Source organism: Ambystoma mexicanum, chromosome 6q, assembly GCF_040938575.1.
Source record: "Ambystoma mexicanum isolate Mex_15411 chromosome 6q, UKY_AmexF1_1, whole genome shotgun sequence".
NCBI lineage: Eukaryota > Metazoa > Chordata > Amphibia > Caudata > Ambystomatidae > Ambystoma > Ambystoma mexicanum.
The window spans coordinates 1,166,508,432-1,166,521,722 of NC_090937.1; the positions used below are offsets into that span (position 1 = coordinate 1,166,508,432).

Genomic DNA, 13,291 nt, shown 5'->3' on the forward strand with positions numbered 1-13,291 from the left:
TCTGTGTAAATCCTTAGTGTATTTTTCTAAGCATAATTTCCCCATTTATTTCACAAGATTTATATTGTTGGAATTCGAAACCAACCATCTTTTTCCAGTGTATTGTGAACTGGTATAGTTATAAAATGGTGCCCAAAATAATTAATCCTATGGTGATCTGAGAAATGAATTTGTCCCTCTGTTTAAATTGTGCCCTGCTAAACGAATTTCCATCTCCAGCTGTCGTTTTCCATTGAATCTGTCATCCTAATCCAAAACAGATTTTCCTCTTGTGAGCTACCCCATTTTCCAGAGCTTGACGGTTATTTTAAGCATCAGTAAAAACAAATTCCCATTTGCATTTTCTTTCCCATTGAAATTGTGCTCAACATCCCCAAAATCGATTTTCCCATTCTGTTTCTCTTTCCCCAATTTGAGGTAAAAACGAATTTCCATTTGCCTTTTCTTTCCCATTGCCCATGTGTTGAATATCCTAAAACCGATTTTCCCCTTGTGTGCTGACTAGTATTCTCTAAAAGCCATGCCTGTTTTTCTAAGTTTAAGCAAAACGAATTCCCTGTCTTCCTATTCTTTCCCATCGCAGTTGTGATGAATAATTAAACCTCCATTCTTCCATTGTGCTCTAAAAAACTAATTTTCCTATTATTTGCTTGCTCCCCGTATTATTTCTGTGAACTAGATCCCAAATCCGATTTTTACCTTGTGTTCCCACTCCTTGCCACTGCCTTCCATCTAAAACTGACAAGTCTAGTGGATGTTTGGGGGGGAGGTCAGAGTTGCTGGCACTCGAGCATCATTTTGTGTGCATTCATTTTCTTGGTGTGTTTTCTTACTGTTCTTTGATTGTAGTGCTGAAAGAAGTCGAAAGGAAATTCTTGCCACTGTATATTTTGAGTTATCCCAGTGTCTGGCTTCATCAAAAAGGATATTCTGTTTTTGTGTTGCCACAACATTGTTGGCTGATGTAAGCTGTTTATTCTCATTTGACATTAAATAATAAATGAATAAATCTCTTGTTAGTACACACCGGCCTGGTTCCTAGTCCATTGTGACACGGATGTGTGTGGAGGTTGGGTGCGAGACGGGTTGGAGGCTTTCTCAAGAAAGAATCTGTATTGTAGAAATAAAAGCGTTTTTATTGTGCGCCACATTCATTGTAGGGAAGGAGATCCCTGACTTGCTTGTGCCGTTTAATAAATCGTGACAATATGATAGAAAGTCTTAACTAAAAATAGTGCTTCAAATAAAAAGAGTTGTAAACCACAGCTGGTTGCAGGTAGTCTTACCAATGGGTGTAGTTCTGCCAGTTCAAAATAGTGCAACTTCAATAAAAAAGATAGCTCTCAGAACCTTCTCTTACACCAAATCAATAAGGTTCAAATTGTCTTGGGGATCCCTTGCCCATGTTTCGGTCCTTTCAGTTCCAAACACAAAGACACAGTTTTTGCTAGGCCTCTCAGGGTTCCGTTCCCCAAGATTATGCCTCTCTTCACACAGTTCAACAATGTCTCTTGTAGGCCTCTCAGTGTTCCCTTCCCCAATCCTAGGCCCCTCTTGATGAACTTCAACAAACAGAGATGCTCTTGTAGGCCTCTTATGGTTGCCTTCCCCAAGCTTCAACTCTTCCAAGTTTCAAATAAAACAAGATAAAACAGTTCCTTTAATGCTTCTCAGGCTTCCCTTCTCCAAGCTCAGGGCCCTCTAGATTCACACACAATTTCAGTTTGTCAGGATGTACCTTTATACAGTTTCTTTCATATAGCATCCTTTCATGGGATAGAATCAGAAACTTTCGAAAATGCCAGGCTCTTCCTAAGCGCGACCACTCTGTTCCTTAGCCCCTCTCTTCATTTCTTGTACTTGTTTTCCTTCTAACCTTTAATCTTCAGGCGCTTCCTACACCCATCTCTCTATTGTGTTCCTTTCACTTTGTCATGCACACTTGTGCTTTCCTTTGCTTTACATTCTCTGTGTTGTGTCTCTTGCACACTTCCCTCTTTCTGCGGTGCCCACTTGCACCTGTCCTTTTTCTTTTTGTGCCTCTTGCACACTTCTTTCACTCTTCCCTGCACACTTGCACTGGTTTCCTCCTTTTCTTACTTCTATTTCTCTTTAAATATCTTTACTCTGGAACCCCGAAAGACTGAGGGAGAGTGTGATGAGGTACAACTGGGAAGGGGGAATATTGTGTCCCTGTACAAGTAGATGTTAGACCCCTTTGTTTATTAGGGTGGGATAACTAGGAGGAAAAGGGCGATTTTCCAGCATATTCTCTGGTTTTTGAGGAAGGAGAGACAATGTTAGGGTAAAGAGTTGTGAAAGGGTTTGTTCTTCCTAGCCGTCCAGGATATTCTATCTTCCATTTTTGTGAGGGAAGGGAAAGGGGTAGGACTGGACTTGGGTGACAATATACCATCAACGATGGTGGGTCGGATGGCTTGGCAAGGAAGGGGGGGGGGATATCATATCTCACCTTCGTAACGCCCTAACCACAGTCCCTGAGGACCCCCTGGCCAGGTCCGGCCCCAGTGTAGGGATCATGAGTGATGGCCCTTCTCTGGCCACCTGAGCAATGGATCCCCAGGGACTACTTGTGAGAACACTGTCAGGATTCTCAAAACACACACACACATATTTGTGAATTATTTTCATGTATTTGAGGAAAACTAAAACAGTACCTGTAAACACACTCAAATTCTCTTAAGATGGCTTTTATAAAAAAAAAAAACAATTATACACGCTCAAAGCTTTCAAGCAGATGCAGTAAATGCAAAGTATTTGTTCCATAGATGTAACAATACCTTTTTATCTGATCTGTAGGGCTGAGCTTGCTTGTGTTGTTGAACAATCTTTTGGGCTACAATGTTTTGGACTGGATCGGCCTCAAGCATAGATGTGAAAAACCTTTCTGTCTGCTCAAAAGAGAAGCTGTAAAGATTTGTAAACAGAAATCAATTAAACAAAGCTATTGCTTGCAGATAAATGAATCTATAACAATACATACTCAAAACAGTCTTGTAGGTGACTGGTTCTACATTCCAAACACTCTGATCTGGGAGTCTAATTTCAAATACAAAACAGACTATTGCAAAATTATGCACATGGCAAGTAATGCTGCGGAACGTACACTCCCAAAGCAAGGAGCGAGGAAGTATAAAGTGTAGATGTACATTGCAGCCCTGAAAGCATCTTTTCACTTCATGCCCCAGAGACACAATACCTGGAAATTCATGCGAGTACCTGAGCATTTTATGGCAATCTCTCTCTTTAGAATGAACTCCTTTTGTATCTCAGAACTACATTACTTGATATACAACATACCTCTATACTTAGCTTTCTTCACACTTTTATACCGACTATGCTCAGATCTTTTTCTCCTTATCTACATTTTCTATCTTCATGCCTTGGATTCATGATGCCTCTCTGCTGTACAGGATTGGATGCGTTCCCATTTTCTTCATCTCAATCCTTAAAAAGTGAGATTCTCTACTTTACACCCATCTTTCCTGTACGCCTTTCCCCCTTCCTTCTGGTCCCCCCACAATCTGTCCTCACGTGCTCTTTATCTGCAAGCAATCTCAGCATGTTTGATTCTTCTCTTTCTTTTTCCACCCATATATCCCTAACTGTTCGCACCTGTTGCTTCCTTCTCTTGAATATTCTTTAAATTCCCCCTTTCCTGTCTTTTCATGCTCCAAAAAACGCCTTATTGCTTCTTCAACCTTGCTCGTTTGCACTATTGTTCTGCTGTTTTCATTGGACTATTATCCTCTCATCTCACTCCACTCGGTATTCAATTCTATTATTCATCTCCTATTGTCACTTTCCCCTCGCTCATCTATTACTCCTTTTCTTTTTTCCATATCTCTTCTTCCTTATGATTCTGGACTTCTTTTCCACTTAAGTGCTAGCATGACCTTGCCCCTTCCGACCTTGCTTCACTATCTCACTATACTCTCCCCCATGTTCTCTTCATTCCCAGCATTTTCATATTCTCACTAAGCCTCCTTGTGCTGCTTCTTGCTTTCGTAAATTTTCTCTTCTTGTCCCTCAGCTGTGAAACGCCTTTTCTCTGGATATTCAGCCCTCTCCCTCTCTTCATATTTTCTGTTCTTTTCTTAAAGATCATCTTCTGACTTCTCTCACCGCCACTTAGTACTTTCTTCTCTAAAACCGTTTTTATACCCATTATAATCAATTCAGATCCTTTTTGTACCACGTTTAGTTACAGATATGTACACCGTTTTGGCTCAAATGCTTTATAAATTGCGATAAAATACAAATACATTTAGGCAACATTAGAAGGACTGGCATTTCTGAACAGGTATGTTTGTCCAATCCAGTCCTTCACAGTGCTTAGATGTCTTTCAGTTATTACAGCACTTTACAGAATTCCTAACATAACGTAGGGCATCATTACAAGTTTGTCGGTCTGGAAAAAAACAACTACGAGTTTGCCTGATGTGGCCGCTGCACCCGAAATGTCTGACCATGCCAAGCGCAGCGACCACGGTAGGCAAACCGTTCACAGAAGCGGCGGCACTGTTAGCAACGGTGGCAGCGCTTCCGAGTTCCCACTCCCATAGAGTCCTACGGGACTCTAAGGCAAAGCGACTAACATTTTACCGGCACCTAACTTCCCGGGCCCCCGGATTTGTAATCTCCCTGTGGCACTGGGAAGTCAGGCGCCGGTAAAATTGAGCGAGTCCTGCGGCAACCCACTGGTAGCACTGGCATGGTTATCGACAGACTTGTATTGTGGCCCATAGTAAACCTGTCATATGATCAAGTGGGTGGACAACAGCAGGCAATTGTTAAATTCCAGAAAATAATCTATACACTTACAAAAGCAACAACAATTGTTGTATTGATAATGCAGAGTCACTTTATTCATTTTGGCAACAGGATGGCACTTCAGTCCCATCTGCAAGGTGCCAATACAAAAGTGATAGTAGTAAGAGGGCTGCGAGATACATGGGACAATGCACTATGTTATCTTTGTATGCCCATACAGCATTCTTCAGAAATGCTACACCACAGATCAGTCTGCAGTTTTGCTGCATATGTAGGTAGATTACAACCCCCACTCTACAGAGGTCTCCCAGAGTAAGCAACGACAGAATACTAAGGCACAGTGCTCATGGCTCCTGCACCTAGGCGAGTTTATCATGCTAGGCACGGGGCTAGGAAAATGTTGCACATTTTCACTACTCCCATTCAATATTGCAGCAGAGCTCCAAAAGACCCGCTTGACACCGAACCAACCAGTCGCTGGGATAAAACATTAGAAAAGAGTACAAAGTAAATTCATACAGAGATGACATGGTGGTCTATATCTCAGATAGGTTTACAAAGTGTGGTCTTTTTGTGGAGCATTAACCAAATCTCAATGAAATAGGGTGCACACTCTTTTTACAACTCACAATTTTACTGTAAACTAAATAATTCTATTCCAATATTTCAGGTGCTCTTGGATTGGACATGCCGATTACTCAAGTATCTAAAACTGTACACAATATACAACAAACCCCCCACCCCCATTTAGCTTAAAGGGGATCTTGAGCTTACTCTACTCAGGTTAAGTTACTCCTCAATGTTATAAACTACTCCAGTATTAAAGGATCCTTTTTCAATCTGTAAATTAGAAACATAACATTTAGTTTTAATCTAGAATTCAGACAAAATTTAATTTAATTCAGATTATTGCCAGATGAACCTACTGCAAAATTCAGTATTATCCGCATGGGTTGTGCATGGATTATGCACTGAAAAATGAAAATTCAATTAATCGTAATTCAATTCGTGTTAGTCCAGAGCTGCAAGGACGTGCGCACTTACAAGAGAAAGTCTATATATCGTGCAGTGACTTTGGAGGAGTGCTACTAAAATCGCTCCATTCGGCTGGACAAATCATGCTACTCATTGTAGTGAGCGTGACTGTGTGATTAACCTTGTTGGGAAAGGAATCGAGTGAGAACAATGGGATCGAGGATGTGTACGTCTAACTGTGCACTTTTTGACTCTCTTACCATTCGGGGCTGCAGCACTCAATGTAAGTGCGGTGCTGGGAGACACTGCTCAGTCCGACGCGAGGAGAAAAATGCCAGCGCATGGATTAGGCGGAGTAATGCAGCGTTGCCTAGGTAACCTCTGTTTATCTACATCGAGCGGCCATATTGGAATAGCTGACTTCTGGCAACAAATGGTCATCATGACAACATCCAATGATAGCTAGTTGCGTGGATTGATACGTCAGTGACAGCGGCTGGAGCTGCGTACTGGATCGTGTAGAACAAGATGTTGTAAATGCATGATTTTAAAAAAGCAGGAAGGATTAATGGACATTGTTGGTGCAGCTAATCGGCAACGGAATTCTAGTTGAACCACATAGATGAACGCTTGGACATGATTGCGGTTAAGGCACCACGTGTATTAGCGTGCAAACCAGCTAATGTATACAAAGTGTCCATATGCATAATGGGAATTGAGATTGGTGTTGAAAAAGCTGCCTCATGTAAATGTGGACCCAATATACAACGCAGCCATACATAAATGCAAGGATGAATGGTACGCCCTTGTTATCTCTGCTGTAAGTGGGCTCGCCACTCGGGCCGTGTACGGGGTGCAGCCAATTACCGTATTTAGTAGAGGGGGTTTCCAGACCCCTGAGGTCTAACCATGAGTGACTTGTAACCCCAATCCAAGTTCCTTCCAGAGTAGTCTATGGAACGAGACTGGACTCTTCTATATTCTGATGGATGAATGTCGTATGTGGTCTGAGAAATCAAGTGGGCTGGAAGTGCTTCCATTCTACAGTGATGTTTAGACCATTTTTCACAGTGTTTAGTCTGTGCACCCAGCGTTGTTCTTATAGTGTCAAAGCCTTGTTGATGTCTCCCCCTCTTCTTTGCGGGGTGAGCTGTTGGAGTATTCACCATCTGATGTCCTCGTTAGAATGTCCCATCTCATTGTAATGCTCATCAAGCGGCTTGTCTGGCACTTTATTTTTGATACACGACCTGTGCTCACAAATTCTTTGCTTATTGAATCTGATGGTTTTTCTGATTTACAGGAGGTTGCACGGGCACTTCATAACGTAAATCACAAATCTACTATTGCAGTTTCTATGGGTCTTTAATTCCCAACGGAAATTGGTGTGAATGAACGTTTTGGTGGTATCCGTAAAAGCACAGGCAACGCAGTGTCCACATTTATAATGGCCTGCGACCTGAGGTAAATTCCACAGGGTATTTGGTTCCTTTGTGGGTTCAGTATAAGTATGTACCAAGGTGTCTCTTAGATTTTTGTTCTTTTTGAAGGCGAAGACTGATTTTTTTGTCCAAAGTAGCACTGTTCTTAATCAGGTGCCAGCTTTTGTTAATTGCCCTCTTGGTTATGTTACTGAGTGGACTATATGTTGTCACACAAACAATACGGCTCAGGGATGCTTTCGTCTTCGAGGTCAGGCACACCTCTCGGTCCGTGTTTGCTGCTCTTTTTCGCCCATTCCTGATTGATTTCTTGGGGTATCCCCTACTTAGAAGCCTGGATTGTAGATCGTTAGCGTGTTGCTCATATTTCTGTTTGTCGGAGCAATTTCTTCTGATCCTCAGGAATTGCCCGTAGGGCAAGTTTTATTTTAGTCCTTGAGGGTGATAGCTGGTGAAATGTAACAGGCTGTTTCTATCGGTGGGTTTTGAGGAGGTCTCCTGAGCTATAAATGTGAAGGTCTACGAATTCCACTGCATGCTAGTCCCTTTGGATGGTGAAGCGGATGTGTCCGTTCTGTTTGTTGAGCCATTGATGGAAGATTGTAAAATCTTCTTTTGTCCCCGTCCATATCAGCAGGACATCGTCTATATATTGAAGCCAAAGAGCAATGTTGCCCTTATGTGGATTAGTGCTGGAGGTGATATGGTTTGCTTCATATTGTGCCATGTCTAGGTTGGCAACGTCGGGGGAAAAATTCGCCCCCGTGCTGACTCCCTTAGTCTGTTTATAAAGCTGTTCTTGAAAAAGGAAGACATGTTTGGACATCACCAACCTTACACATTCCAGAACAAAGTTGGTAGGAGTGGTTGTGGTGTCTGTTCCTTTGTCTAGAAAGATCCTCAGGGCTTCCAAGCCTTCTTTTTGGGGGATGTAGGTATACAAGGCTTCAACGTCCATGGTGGCTAGGATGCAATTGTGTGATAGTTTCACTTTGTCTAGGATCTGTATTATGTCAGTTGTATCTTTTATGTAGGAGTCCATTAGTCCCACGAATGGTTTCAGAAAGAAGTCAGTGTAAAGAGAGAGAGGTTCCAGCAAGGAATCGCAGGCTGACACAATAGGTATTCGTGATGCTGGAAATGCATCAAAGGGACAGGGCCTCTGAATCCTTGTCCTTTATCATGTATGTTCTGACTTGTTTTCTGCGCAGGAGTTCATGTGGGACTCATGGCGGTGCGGCTCTTCCTGTATTTGGTTTGGTGAACAGACCCTTGGGATACCCTTATGGCACCCATGGGTCGGAGTACGACCCTGTACTCCTAGTGTATGTTTTTAGGCACCTGTGTGTGACTCACAGAGCAGGGTACGTCTGGTGGCAGCTCCGTGCTGAATTGACAGGTGCCCTGCACATCCTCCATTTTGGGATGCCCAGGCCCTGTCATTGGAATCAGTGGATTCCTGATGGACAAGATGGCCACCGTGGCCTCTTGCTGTCCATCGCCTGTTACCTTGGTTTTCCCGAAGTCCTGGGAAGCCCTGAGTCTGTCCCTTCCCCTTGACTGGCTGTTGGGTGGAAGTTCCATATATGGTAGTGTGGGGGAAGTGCCGACGAGACTGGCCGGAGCCTTCCCAACGACCGTATGTTGTGGGTACGCCCGTGGGGTGGGACCTGGGTGAATGGAGTGTGTGACGAATAGACACCCCCCCTTTTTTCTTGGTGTACAGTAGCCTACATGATAGGGCCAGGGATCAATATTAATAACGCAGTTTTAAGAGTAACGTCTATTATGCTCAACACATACATGTCTTTCACAGATGCGCCGCACCTCAAGCGAGGGCAGACTCCATAGGCTGCTGATCAGCACCAGCACGGATACAATTGCCGAAGCACCAGCCATTAGCACACTGTGCCTTTGCACAGATCTGCAGTATTTTCCCCTTCAGGAACATCAGATCTGGACCTCAGCCAGGCACACGTTCCTAGTTCTCGCTCTGGCCACGTTTATGACTAGGTAACGTGTTTACTTGCTCCGTTTTCCTATTGTTATTATATCTTTCTCCCCCCACTGCACAATGCTTTGGATAATGTTCCTACGTGAGGGGGAGGACCTAGTTTACGTAGCTTCGGATCCATGTGAAGGGGGACAAGGGAAACTCAGAACTATGATTTCTTTCCCCCAGTGATACCACTGTGCATGGGAATATACATATGTCCTGGAGTTGTTGTTATTATTTCAGTCTAATCTATTTACTTTACTTGAGTGTTTTACATTTCTTCCACGCCGAAATACCTCCTTATGTAATTAATTTGACATCTTCATAACATCCCTCCCTCCTTTTTTCTTTGTCCTCCCTTACCCTCCCTTTCCTTACCCCCCTTCCACCCCTCTTCCCTTCCCCTCTTTCCTTTGTTTCTTCTTCCTTCTTTTAATTTTTTTGAACCACAGGGTCCTTTACCTATTGCCCTGATGAAGGCGGACCATCTTTTCGAAATTCCAGTTCAAATTGCTATCCCGCCGAAAAGCACTTTTTCAAGAGGTGACTGAAGGTCTTGATAGATAAAGCTGCAAGTCTGGATCACGGACTACAACGGTTCCAGCAGCTGAAGACATTTTCTCCTGTATCTTTGGCTCCCGCCATTGTGCTGGCAGATCCTATCCTGGATAAGAGTTTTCATCCTGGGACATCCAGGACTTGATCCCTTCTTTTTCTTTAAACTAATTTTTTGAACCAATAGCACTGGTTAGGTATGGGATACATTACTCACCGTAATCGTATTTCTAATGCTTGTATCTGCTTAGATTCACATGCTGTGCATAGGCCGTCATCTAGTGGAAGCTGTGGAGTATTACAGTTTGTTTTTAGAAGTTCGAAAATGGGCGTCGACACAGGACGTGCCAGTAATACTATCCCTAGTGTGACGTCCACTGTACCCATGATCCCCCACACGTCTAGGACCCTCAGATTGTATTTTTTCTGACATGAGGTAGCATGAGGAATAACGTGAGTACAGATAATCCAAGCAGATAGATAGATAGATAAGACTACAAGCATCCATGTGCCTTCTCTCAGAGGGGAGAAAGGGTGGGTCGCATGTGAATCTAAGCAGATACAAGCATCAGAAATACGATTACAGTGAGTAATGTATCCCTTCTGAGGCTTGTGGAATCTGCTTAGATCACATGCTGTGCATAGATTAGCGAGCAGTGTTATAAGAAGGAGGTGAGATGTGAGAAGGGTCATGAGCAAATACATGTCTTAGAACCGCTTGTCCCACTTGAGTATCTGTCTTAGAATGGGTGTCAATGCAGTAGTGCTGAGTAAAGGTGTGAATAGAGCTTCAAGTAGCTGCTTTGTAAATGTCAAGGGGTACATTTGCAATGAAAGCCAGAGTGGCTCCAGTGCCTCTAGTAGAGAGGGCTCTTGGCATGAAAGGCAAAGTTTTTTCAGAAAGGGAGTAACAAAGCTGCATACAGTCAACAATCCACTTAGAGATGGCACCTTTAGAGATGCGATCTCCCTCTTTGCCTGTAGCTACGGAGACAAACAGTTGCTCTGTTTTCCTTAGCAGCCTGGTTTTGTTTACATAGTATAGGACTGCCCTACGCATATCCAGGGTGTGTAGTTTCACCTCAGCCGAGCTTTGAGGGTCTTGGAAAAAAGCCGGAAGCTCGATGGACTTGTTCACGTGGAATTTAGAAATAAACTTTGGTGAGAACCTAGAGTGTGTACGTAAAACCAGTTTATCTTTATGAACCGTAAAGTAAGGATCCTGCACTGACAGAGCCTGAATTTCGCTGACCCTTCTTATAGATGTAATAGCTGCTAAGAAGGCCGTCTTATAAGTCAGGTGTTAGAGACTGCTTTTATGCATAGGCTCGAATGGGGGGGTCCCATGAGTTTAGATAGCACCACATTAAGGTCCCATCCTGGTGGTGGGTTAGAAACTGGAGGGTGAAGTCTCTTTACTCCTTCCATGAAGGATTTAACCACTGGTACTTTCCACCACGAAACCTTGTTATGGGAGGTGGTGTATGCTGACAGAGCTGCCAGGTGTACCTTCAGTGAATTAAAAACCAACCCTGCGTCCAGCAGGTGGAGCATGTATGTGACAATTGTGGAAGGAGTGCAATCAACTGGGTTGATTTGCTTATTCTGGCACCAGATAACAAATCTTTTCCATTTGTCAAAGTAGCAGTGCCTCGTGTTTGGCTTCCTAGATTCTCTCCGGATGTCCATACATCTCTGCAGTAAATTGAGATGTCCAAACTCTATGACCTCAGGAGCCATGCTGTCAGGTTCATTGAGTTGGGGTGAGGATGCACTTTCTGACCTTGGTGCTGGGACAGCCCGGGAGTTTGATGGGTTCGCACACTGCTAGTCTGCGTAAGGGTGGGAACCACGGTTGTCTCGCCCACATGGGAGCAACTAGGACGAGCAGCATCTATTCTCTGTTTATCTTGTTGACCACCTTCCTGATTAGAGGAGTTGGTGGAAAAGCGTACGCAAACATCCCTGACCAGTTCATCCACAGGGCGTTACACTGGGAGCCTGGCTGGGGGAACCTGGATGCGAATCCTGGGCACTGTCTGTTTTCGCTTGTGGCGAATAGGTCTATAGTGGGGAAACCCCAATGAGAGAAGATATCTTCTACGATTTCTCTGTGTAGATACCATTTGTGTTCCTCTGCGAGGGGATGTCTGCTCAAGGCGTCCACCAGAGAATTGAGATCCCCTGGAACATGTTGAGATGACAGGAAGATGTTCCGTCTGAGTGCCCATATCCAAATTTTCTGGGCAAGCTTAGACAGATTTGGTGAACGAGTCCGCCCTTGCTTGTTCAGGTAAAACATGGCTGTAGTGCTGTCAGTCCGGATCTGTACTGACAGGTTCAACAGGTAGGGCTCGAACGCTTGGAGCGCTCTGAACACTGCCAGAAGCTCTAGCAGGTTGATATGATTCTTGGCCACCGAGTGAGACCAGAGACCCTGAGCTATGTGGTGGAGATGGTTTGCTGCCCACCCTCACAGGCATGCGTCCGCTGTGACTACCGCCTGTATCTCGGGATCGTAAAAGGGTTTCCCCTTGGACAGATTTTCTCTTGTCCAGTAGTGAAGGCTTTGTACAAGTGTTGGCGAAACGACCACTAGATCGTCCCACTGACCACTTGCCTGAGACTACTGTTTCGCCAACCATTCCTGCATGGGACGCATGCGCAGGCGCGTGTGGGGGACCAGGTAAATACATGACGCCATAATGCCCAGCAAGCGCATTGCTTTGCGTACCATTATCTGGCGACCGGCCTGATATTGCGGAATTTGCAGCAATATAATCCAAATTCTTTCATCTGATGGAAAGGCCAACCCTTCTTGTGTGTTTAGGACAGCTCCTAGGAACTGTTTGGAGGTGCTGGGCACCAGACTTGACTTTTTCTCGTTTATGGAGAAACCTAATTCGAAGAGGAGGTCGATCGATCTTTGAATGTTTGTTCTGCAAATTACTGGAGACTCGCCCGTGATGAGCCAGTCGTCCAGGTAAGAGAACACTGGTATTGCCTCCCTGCGTAGGTGTGCCGCCGCCACCGCCAGTACCTTGGTGAATACCCTTGGAGCAGAGTCTATCCCGAAGGGCAGTACCTTGAACTGGTAGTGCTGACTGTCCACCTTGAAGCGCAAGTATCTTCTGTGCGCTGGGAACATGGAAATATGAAAATAGGCATCTTTCATGTCCAATGTTGCCATGTAATTATTCCCCCTTTTTTAGGAGGGGGATTACCTCTTGGAGTAGTCATGTGAAACTTTTGGGGCTTGACATACTTGTTTTCAGGCCGTAAGTCCAATGCTGGGCGCATTGTCAAATCTTTTTTTGGCACAAGGAAGTAAGTTGAATAAATACCCTTGTTTACCTGGTGTCCCGGGACGAGTTCTATTGCGTCCTTGATTGGCGATCTCTTCGAGGAGGATCTTCTGGTGGTCTAATGAGTGTACTTTTTGTTGTGGAGGGTGGTTTCGGGGACGCTCTAGCAGTTCTATGCAGTATCCTGCAGACACTGTGGACAGCACCCATCTGTCTGATGTGAT

General features: G+C 44.2%; 1 protein-coding gene across 2 annotated transcripts in view; it reads right to left on the minus strand.

Moving 5' to 3' along the window:
• Positions 1-13,291, minus strand: part of N4BP2 (NEDD4 binding protein 2) — a 2,396,815-nt gene that overhangs the window by 539,709 nt on the left and 1,843,815 nt on the right. For both annotated transcript variants that reach the window (XM_069631771.1, XM_069631772.1), the window contains one exon: positions 2,802-2,928. In XM_069631771.1, coding sequence (XP_069487872.1) covers positions 2,802-2,928 — 127 coding nt within the window. The remainder of the gene's footprint in view (positions 1-2,801; positions 2,929-13,291) is intronic.